General features: G+C 46.3%; 1 protein-coding gene across 1 annotated transcript in view; it reads right to left on the bottom strand.

The window, feature by feature from the left end:
• Nucleotides 1-23: 23 nt before the first annotated feature.
• Ser (protein serrate) overlaps nucleotides 24-10688 on the bottom strand; it is a 42040-nt gene continuing 31375 nt past the window's right edge. Inside the window, exons 4-6 of the mRNA XM_018024333.2 lie at nucleotides 4154-4772; nucleotides 3384-4027; nucleotides 24-3290 (exon numbers count right to left, since the gene is read on the bottom strand). Of these exons, the coding sequence (XP_017879822.1) occupies nucleotides 1576-3290; nucleotides 3384-4027; nucleotides 4154-4772 (2978 nt within the window). The 3' untranslated portion in view covers nucleotides 24-1575. The remainder of the gene's footprint in view (nucleotides 3291-3383; nucleotides 4028-4153; nucleotides 4773-10688) is intronic.

Raw genomic sequence — 10688 nt, 5'->3', positions numbered from 1 at the left:
ATATATATATATTTTTTCATCGCTTCTATAATATTTTGTATAATAACATAGATTTCTTTATAAAATAAACTATCTGTTATAAAAATTTCTTCCGTTACAGCTTACGTACGCCTAATACGAATTTATGCGGTCTCTCGCTTTCTCACGTTAAGAAGAGTCTATTAGACTGATCGCGCTTCGCCATTGGAACGACGCTAAGGAGAAAAGAAGAATAAAATTGCACATCTAAAAGGGAAAAATTATGAGGGCATAAGTAAGGGAGATCCAAAAAGATTGGTCGGGCAGGGAAAATTATCTGGATCCTATTTACTTGGGTCTATTTACATCATACATCGATTCGATTATACGAATGTATACGCGTCTCGTCGATCGATCGTTGCTCACCCTCTAACACGCGGATAAGAAAATAGGTTTCCGTTGTCGATCGATTCGTTGTACATCCATGAATAATTAATTAAATCTCTTAATTAAATTCTGGAGCGACAGGTTTTTGTCGTAAATACGCTTACGTGTCTCGAACAAACTTGGAAACACGTATTGGTCAGATTAAAAGTGTAAAGTGTTTCTAGGTCTACCCTAGGCATTAGGAAGACCAAGTTCGATGATCGAACCACGCGCGATCCCCTTGACCAGCGTTGTTTCCCGTTGCGAGGTCGAGGTTCAAAATTATGATTTTTCCAAAGAGGGTGTCTCACGGGGCTCGATCACGATTCCACGCGGAATATCTTTCTCTCACACTCTTTCACCCGATGAGTATCACAATAATATCGTCCGACGGAACGTCCGAAGCCTGCGTTCACGCAGATTCTTTCTTAAATTCGCCTACGTGCTATTTATTATAGTCCTATTATAGTGCCTACGATCGGCTGCTCCGTCTTACTCGGCCGTTGTTTACATTAATTAGGGAATGCCTACGATTTCAAACGCGGTACAACGTCGATACTTAGATCTTAAGGCTGTCCATAAGGGACGTCGGCGGTCGGAGATGATACAGGCTTAGCGAAATTAATAAGTACGGGCTATGTACATATGTACAACGATAAAACAACTCGGCGTATAATTATAGATTATTGTCGTGGAACAGCGAGGAGTCCAATGCAGGAAGACAGAGGGCGAGTCTTTTTAATGATAGATTACGTCTGCAGGATTTTTAAAGATCAACGATTCGTATCAAAATTTTTTCGAAAAGTAACAAACGATTTTTTCTTTCGTCTCTCTATCTTCCTACGTTTCTGTCTCTCTTGCTTCTATTATTCTACGGAGGAAAAAATCAAGTTCAATATCTTCAAGGTCTCGCGTCTAACACTTAAGAGATCGCGGGCGATTTTATACAGTTTCATCTCTAGAGGCAAACGAATCTTGTTCTTAATAAAGAAAAATTTAAGCTTGTTCATTAAAACTACCTGCAAAGACACGTAGCATCTGAGACCACAGTACAGTGTACCCACCAAGGCTTTTATCTTCTCTTCGTCGATGTCCTCCCTTCGTGACATCCGTTGACTCGTCTCAAATGGCATCTTCATTCCCAAGTACCAAGGCTAGGTGAAACTTTCAACGATCATACACAAGTCTTTCTTACACATGAACAGTCAGCACTTGATGGGGTCCGGCGGTTTGGCTGGTGCCAGGTTGCTGATGAGAATACGTCGGCTCTTGAAGTCTGGGTTTGCTGTAAGGTTTATGTGGTCCTTCCTCGTACGTAAAACTGGCTGTGTTGTTCCTTGCCTCCGCGCTGGGAGGTTTGTACAGCGGTGGTAAACGATGTCTACCCTCTTCGGACACCATCTCCAAGCTTTCTTCGGCGGCACCAAGAGCACCCAACGACGCTCCAGAGAGAGGTCTCACCACGGACACTCTCGGTTCGCCTTGATCTTGGTCCTTCAGAGGATTCGCGTATCTCCTCAAGTTCTCCTCGTTTTGAAGATTATTCGACTTTTCGTCCAAGTCGCTCCGATGTCGATGCAACGAGGTCTCGCTGCTGGTCGTCGCGGTCAGGCTAGACCTTTGCCTGACCATTCGAAGGTACCATAGCCCACTGAACAATGCGAGCACCAAGACGGTTGCTAGAGCCCCGCCTAATACAGCTACATAGTTCCCAGCGCTGTTCGAATTCACAGAGCTCGGTTCACTTAACAGAGCCGTCTCTACCTTGACTTCCAATACGGAGGCCAAAGCGAGAGGTCTGCCCAGGGGCCTGCTGAGAGCCTCGCCGAGATCTCTAGCCGCGTCTGCAGCCGCCTCTGAGAAGATAGTCACTTCTATCGTGTCGTTGTCACCAGGTTTGAGATCGCACAGCAAAACGATCGATTGCGGCCTCCTCGGGTCAGCTAGGAGTTTCCTCAAGCGTCTGCAGAGGATCTCAACGGACGTGCCAGGAGCGAGGGTGTCTCTTCTTAACAAAATTGTCAATCTAGAGCAAGTTGGGCCCGGTGTAGCTTGTCCAGGCCAACAGGACGGCGGTGCCGGCAAAGCTGGCGGTCCTACTCTTCTTCCGGTTTCCACGGGTCGACATTCTCCCCAAGCTGGACAAGGCGGAACCAGGCAGCTCTCGCTGGGACTCGGGACGCATACTTCGTGAGCTAGACACGAGGTACCGTTCAAACAGTTACCGGGACCGCACCAGATATTGCTGCACTGGTTTTTCCCATTGCGGCACTCGCAAACGTTGCACTCGTCGTCCCAACTGGCTGCGGGGCATCCTGGTCCACCAGCAGTGCGTATCTCGCAACGCACCCCGGTCCTTCCTGGTGGACAGACGCAGGAATAGCTCGCTATACCGTCGACGCAGGTAGAACCACCTGTGCAAGGATCGCTGGCACACTCGTTCACATTTATACGACAGTCCGGGCCGGTGAATCCCGATGCGCACTCGCACCTGAACCAATTGATCCCGTCGACGCATTTACCGCCGTTCAGACAAGGCAACGGTTTACAGTCGTCGACGTCCCGGCGACAGTTGGGACCCTCGTAGCCCTCGCGACAAACGCATCTGTAGTTCCCATCGGCGGTGTTCACGCAGGTCGCGCCGTTCTCGCAAGGGCTGCTCGCACACGCCGGAGATGCTATGTGGCACGCTGCTCCTTCCCATCCTGGAGGACAGTGACAGGTGAATCCGTCGCCCCGGTCTTGGCAGGTTCCCCCGTGACGGCAGGTCCCCGGCTCGCAGTGACCGGCTCTGAGCGTACAGGTTTTACCCTTCCAGCCACCCCTGCAGATGCATGTGAAGTCTGCAACTCCGTCCACGCAAGTTCCGTTGTTCCGACAGGGCGACGTCGTGCATTCGTCTACATCTAAAGAACAATTCACAATTGAACTGATTATTTTCAAATTCTTATGTAATTAAATTTCCTTATGAAATTACTCCAAACGAAACGATCGCTTACCTTGATCGCAAAGGTCTCCGGTCCATCCCTCTCTACAGACACATTGGAACGAGTTGACCAGATCCACACAAGTGCCACCATTTAAACAAGGGTTGCCTCTGCAATCGTTGATGTTCTCGTGACAGTGCATTCCAGTGTAGCCGGGATCGCAGATGCATCTGCCTCCGCTGCATTTGCCTCTGCCGCCACACGGCGTACCTTCGCTGCCACAGCCAGCTTCCTCATCATCCGTGACGCTCAATTGTGGATTATGCGATGCCGGCTCGGAACAGTTCTTCCCCTGCCATTGTTCCGGGCAATGACAGTAATAATCGGTCTGTGTGTTGAAACAGGGTGCGGAGTTCCGGCACGGGTTCGGACTGCAGTGATCCCTGTCGATCTCGCACTGGTACCCGGTGAAACCGACGGGGCAGACACACTCATATGCGTTTACCAGATCCCGGCACTCGCCGCCGTTCTGGCAGGGTTTCGAAGCGCACTCGTCGATGTCCACGTCGCAATCCTTGCCGGAGTAACCAGCGGTGCAGCTGCAATGGTAGTCATCCACCAGGTCGATGCACAGTGCACCGTGCTGGCATTGACCAACGCAGTCGTTGATGTTCTTCGTGCAGTTCTTCCCGGTGAAACCGCTTCTGCACCGACATCTGAATTGAAACATTTATTTATTTCTAATCTAGATTAAAGTTCACACAATTATAAAGTTCCTCAAAGTGAACGTTTTTAATAATATAAACTTGTAGACTCGATGAAAATTTTTTATCACAGTTTACCTGTAATCACCGGCGAGGTTCACGCAGGAGAACGAATTCTTGCATGGTGACTCCTTCAGCCCGCACTCGTCGACGTCGAATTGACAGATTTCGCCCTGCCAGGCGGGCGGACATTTGCAAACGAAGCTGTTCTTCCCGTCGACGCAGATGCCACCGTTCTGACACGGTCGGGAGGCGCATTCGTCGATGTCCGTGGCGCAATAAGGCCCGGTGAATCCGGCAGCGCACACGCAGTGCGCGCTCTCGCCGAGTTGCCTGCAGGTAGCCCCGTTCGCGCACGGATTCGAGGCGCAGGGGTTGTCGACCTTCTCGCAGGTCGGCCCGGAGAATCCTTCCGGGCACGTGCATTTGTACTGATCCGGCGCCGTGTTCTCGCAAGTGCCCCCGTTCTGGCAAGGTTCGTGCGTGCCGCAGTAATTTAAATCCTGGTCACAGAGGATACCACCCCAGTTCGTGTCGCAGATACATTGCCAGCTGGAACCGTTGCAGTAACCGTGCTTGCAGCCGGGGTAAGGCGTGCACTGATCGCAAAGCTCACCGCGCCAGCCGTGTCGACACTTGCACTCGCCGCTCACGTTGCAGTGGCCGTGGACGGGGTGACAACCCTCCTTGCAAACCGCTGAAACATTAATTATGAATTTAAGTCAAACTCGAAGAGATCCGAATAATTTATGAATGCTACATTTAATCGAATATTAAATAGAGTTCATCTCGTTCTCTTGCTTGTTTACAAATATTGGGACACGATAAAATGATTATAAGCACTCGTGTGACTAACGAGTTTTATGAAAAGGAACTGCATTCCTTGTTCAGCTGTAAAGGTCGTCAGTTTCCATATTGCCATCCACGAGAGATATTCCACTTGTCTCGTTCGCTCTTTCTATCCGTAGTCCCAATAACGTAGAACGAAGAAGAGCCATCGCCGGTCATAATTCAAGCGACTTTCCAAAGGAATAATCTCGCGGCCGACCTAACAATGACCAACGCGCAGTAACGCCGTCACAAAAGGCATTCCGTGAATGGAAGTTAAAACACAAACGATTAATCCGCCCACGGTTCGCGAAAGCATAAGTGTCGGATTATTTTCCGCAGTCGCGTTCACCGTCGGATTATACGATCCACAGACGTTTCATATATCTCCTCTCCAGAAACTATCACTATCATTCGTATCCTTCCATCTGGAATCGTCAATGGAACAAACATAAAGACTGTCATTCGAGCAACACGTACTTATACCCAATTCGACGATTTCTAAAGACAAATCTCTGATACAAAAGTGTTTCGAATTTTAAATTGAGGATTCGATGAGCAAATTTTTTTGTATAAAGTAGTAGAAACATTCTCAAGGATCTCGAGTGGTCGACGAGTCCTGGAATGGGAGTCTAGGTTGAGTACCAAAGCGAATCTTTGGCAACAGGTTCGGATTCTTGGCACAGATGGGTGGCAGGAGATGACGAAATCCAATTTCAGGCCACGGTTGAAGGGTAGGTATACCGTGGGTATCCCTGGCTGGACGTACGACACTTTCTTCGTATGGTCGGGTGACGGTGAAACGGAGACGGGAGAAAATGAAACGTGACAGAGATCCGTGGCCGGGGCCGGAGCAACTCAATTAGCCGGGGGGACAGAAAGACGGATGAGAAGTGACAGAGAGAAGGATTATCCTTCTGACCGTGAAACGAAAACTCACGCCGCACCGCGACACGCGTTACGTACGTACACGTACGCGTATGTATGCACTACCCGCGACTTTTAGTCGACGCACTGACTCTTTACCGTTACACAACGCGGCTCTACCGCGAACCGGGGGAATCGCATGATCAAGCAATTCTCTGGTACGTACGCATCGTGCACATATGTGTACAGGATGAGTCTAGTAACTTGATAACATGTGCAAAATCATAATTTTATCAATGGAGGACATAGAGTCGCGAGGGGCTGAGAAAATAATTACATCGAGTCGATTATATCTTTTGATTCTATAATTCTGTCAATGTAATATTCTATTACACGTTTATATAATAATTACTTTCTTTATTGATCTCTTGTTCTCGACTAGCCTACCGTGAGTAGCTCGTAGTGAAAATCTTCGCGTTCCCATCGATGCAACAATTGGAAACCGGATAGGCCGGGGATCGATCGGCGCCGCACACCGTTGTCGGATGCAAGAAAGTCAGGGGGAGGATCGATCGTTACGTACGGCCACGAACGTCACGCTGCAGTCGCATAAATATCCATAAACGTTCGTTGTCCGCGCGCGAGAACGAGAAAGCTCGATCATTAATCATCAAAGATTCCGCGGTGCTTGTGTGCGTCCCGAGTCGTTCGTGCACGTTCGCTCGGTCCGGTCGGTCGGGTTAAAATATGCAGCCGTACAACCGCGCGTGATTGCTGTACCCTGTGGTTAAGGTTGAAAAATAGTCGCCTGTTACTCGCGTGGAAGCGTAAGGTGTCCCAGATTTAAACGGACACCGGTTGAGAGGAGGGTACACGATAGATCCAGGTGAGAAGCGCCGCGCACCGATATTCAATATATTTCAGGAATATACGAAGAATCGATGCATTTTTTACATCATTATTATTATGCATATTAATTAATCGTAGATCAAGTTCTACTAATAGACACGGAAGAAATCGTAGATCAAGTTCTACTAATAGTGACGGAAGAATAATTAAGGAATAAGTTTAATAATTTGTACCTAACGTAATCAGGAAACTAGTGGAAGTAAACTCGATCGACGATGCAGGCCTAGATGAACCCATATAGCTATCATTTACTTCTTCATTAACGGACGCAACAGGTGCACGCGCACGGGAAAGGAGAATGGCGTTCTCGTGACGTATTCGTTGGCTCATTTAGGGAAGTCAATTACCGAGCAGTCATGGGATCGATCGGGCACCATCCATGCGCTAATTGCGCTCGTCTACGCGTGAAATCGAGCAAATCGACCGGATCGCTCGAGCTGCGTTACGACTCGCAGCGGCGCGTCGCAACGTTTTGCGATCCGTTCCCGCGGCCCGGTTTTATGAGCGAAATCCTTACGGATAAGGTGACTTTAATGGAGATGATTCCAGCGTTTCCAAGAAACATGATAGTCGCAATGAAATAAACTCTCAATAATGTAGCGTAACTCTTTCGGGAACAGCGCATGGATGTTTTTCGGCGACTCTCTTCAGCGGTAACATCCGTCAGTAGAGAACGAAAATTACATCCTGCACTACGTGTAGGAGAAAAACTGTTATTAGCAGATGTTATAAAATACTATTAAATTAAGTGTACACGTGTCTTTCTATGAAGTACTTTTTAATAAGTAGTTGTAAACGCTTAAAGGGTACATAAACACTTTTTTTTTTTACAACCGTTCTATGTATAGCATTCTGTAATTTGTCGTGCAGGCATTACGAAACGGAGATAATAAGAGGCATAAAAAATCAATTAAGAGAGTACCGTGAAACGGTTGATGAATTTGGCAAACTCGTGCGAAAAGCAATTAACAGAGCTTTCACCGCGGCTGTCTCGGCGCGACGCGGCGGCGAGATATGTATGTATATATGTATGTAAGACCTGTGTACAATGTTTCGCTTGTAGAATCCTCGACATTAACAACAGTTCGTGTACGGTACCGTTCTCCCGTTGTTCAGGATCTATAAATCTAACCGGGAACGTCTACAGTTACACCGTTTTTTGTTAATCCGCAGATAGTAGGCGAATTAACCCGCGCAATTCATCTTCGTTTTATATATGTACGGCAGCGAGTCGCGGCAGCTTCTTTATTTTCTTATTCCGCCGATTCTGGCGAACAGATGCGCGAAGAATCGGATTACAGGTGAGGGTTCACGACTTTCACGCGCACCGCTCGAAACCTCTAAACGTTTTACCTTTGCCACTCGGGACCAGCACCGATAATCTCTCCATAGAGTAATATCTGACTTATCTTCTGTCATTAACTATAATATTATACAATTTATCATTGGGGAAAATGATAAAAAAGCAGGGAGGCAACGTCTTGTCCAGTTAGCCTTTCGAATTTCTCCCTAGTTTTGCGCCAAGCTAATGGATCATGGTAAAAACGATCGTCAAATTCGTTTTCCCACAGGAATGGTTAAATGTTAAGAATTTCAAAGTTGCGCACTTCATTAAGTACGAGTAACAGGGTATAAATCTTGATTAGAAGGTGTGCGTAAAAATGAGATGAAGAACCCAGTGACTGGCAATTTTACGTTAATTTGACGTCGGTTTAGACGTAGTCAACTTCTTTCGAATGCCGTCGATACTCGGCAAAGAACGGTAGTGCGGATGATGTTACGATCGCGGTGAAAAGGGGTCAGATGCAAACGAACGAACCATTCGCTCGCGTCCAGAAATATATATACATATATATACGCCGCGCTGAAACTCTCGAGCGAACGGCGGCGGCGGCGGCGGCGGCGCGGCGCGTTGCATGATGCGGTCGGTGCATAGAGAGCTCGTGTGAAGACGATGCACGAGTGAAATTCTCGTATTGACCTTTCACAGCCGTGACAAAAATCCCGGAGCCAGTTTCCTTCGTCGTTCTCTCTCCCATCCCTGTCCCGTAACCGAACATACACGGTTAAAGGCCCTCGTCTCGTCTCACGAATACACGATTTCCACCGATAGTCCCTAATTGGGATCGTTCGTGTCCTTTATATGTATGTAGGTTCCTGCTTCCTTGCGTTCCAGGAAAGTAGAACGCGTATAATATAATTCCTCCTTCGTTAGAACCGACGGAACAATTTGGTAGGGAGACGCGACCTGATTCTTTGCGCACATTTTCTTAGATTAGAATCATTGATTAACTTAGAAAGTAATTTTCTATATTTTTAATCTCAATGCTCGAGTGGCAACAACGTGAGAGTAATACGCGAAGACATATTAAATATTTGCTAAACTAGTTTGAGCTCTGGGAAACTCGAATAATTTAATCAGTTAGAACGTCTCCCTCGGGCTTTCGAGGTTAATGAAGCCGATCACCGATAATTTCATCGCCGAGGAAAGGATTAAGCTGTGGCGTCAAGTAAACACGAGAAAATATTCTTAAAGTTCACAGTGTCAAGGGAAACCGGCTGCGTCCTCGCCGCGGCCATCATTTACTTTTTAAGCTCCGCCACGGGGAACAATTTAAACAGCCGGTTTCAATTCAACGCGCACTTTTGTCCATTTCTATTGCGTACCCTCTGGTCTCGATTCACACGATACCCGTCGTAGCTGCTGGCAATCACAATACGTCAGAAAAATTCAATACCGTCCTACTTTCTCTACGTCGTCGTTTTCAATCGGATCGGATTTAAATCAGATTCGAAAAACCCTGCATACCTCTTTTTGCTGTTTACTTAGTTCCATGCAGTAGGTAATAATTATTGCTCTGCTAGAGTGATACTTGCATATGAAATGAGAGACAGAAAAAATTCTACGAGCGACACTTCAGATAAATATAGTAATGTTATACAACAGAGATTAAATGGATGCATTAAAATTCCTTTCCGAAGGACAATCGCAACTGAAAAGATGTTAGCGATTATTTATTATCGGTATTACCGTCCCGTTTCTCACATTCTTATTTTGCAAAGTCGAAACCTTAATTGAAATAAATTCAACTCGCGAAGAAACTGTGCGAACAGCGACATTCATAATAAATTATGTTGCATGGAAATTGAATTACATTGAATAATATATGTAATTAATTAGTTCTACATGGATTAAATTATGGCACTTACAATTAGTGTGACGTGAATCTAATTATGTATTTGGTTTGACGAATAACGTTAGCTCTACAGTATTATTATTTAATTAGGTGTTCGTACGATATAATTAGACATAGATAACTCTTACAGCTGCTGTCTAATATGATGAATGCTTAGAAAAATAAACATTGCTGAAAGCGAATGAAAAACACGTTTTCTATACTCACTTCAAGATTGCTATTGCTATTGATAAACCGTTCGCGTGATCGGAATCATTCGAAAACGATGATGCTCTCAGAGAGAAGGGTGGTGCGATAAACATCGTATCACGAGTCGGATGAGTCGCGCGCACGGGGAGGCGGAAGCAACGATTAAGCAACGAAGAAAGGAGCCCCGGGCTGTATTAGTCAGACCAGCATTGTGCGAGGGGATCTGGCGTGCTACCTTTAAGCGATCGTACGACATGCGTCTAACGTCCGCCTATTGAGGCACGCTTCGAGATAATTTGTTGTGTGTTTCACTGTGCCGCGTGTTCGCCCACCGCACTCCGCCCAGAACTCGCGCGCTTCTTCTTTGAGAAAAGCTCGCCACATGGAACAACCTTTCCATACCGCAACATTGACTAATGTCGAAGCTTTATACTTTACATTGAAATCAACGTATTTTATGTAATCAATAAAAGTTTTTTTTTAATGGTTTCATTATTAAAAAAATTAAAAATGAGAAGAGCTTGTTTTGAGTTGCAGTTATATACAGTGAGATTAATTGGTATTTTATAGAAGCACATTTAAGGATGTATCGGCTATACAGTCAATACCAGAAGTTTATGTAC

The sequence above is a fragment of the Ceratina calcarata genome, unplaced genomic scaffold (genome assembly GCF_001652005.2).
Source record: "Ceratina calcarata isolate Rehan_Ccalc_2016 unplaced genomic scaffold, ASM165200v1 scaffold329.2, whole genome shotgun sequence".
Taxonomy (NCBI): domain Eukaryota; kingdom Metazoa; phylum Arthropoda; class Insecta; order Hymenoptera; family Apidae; genus Ceratina; species Ceratina calcarata.
Note: the sequence above shows the minus strand (reverse complement) of the source record. Positions and strands in the feature narration are given on the sequence as shown.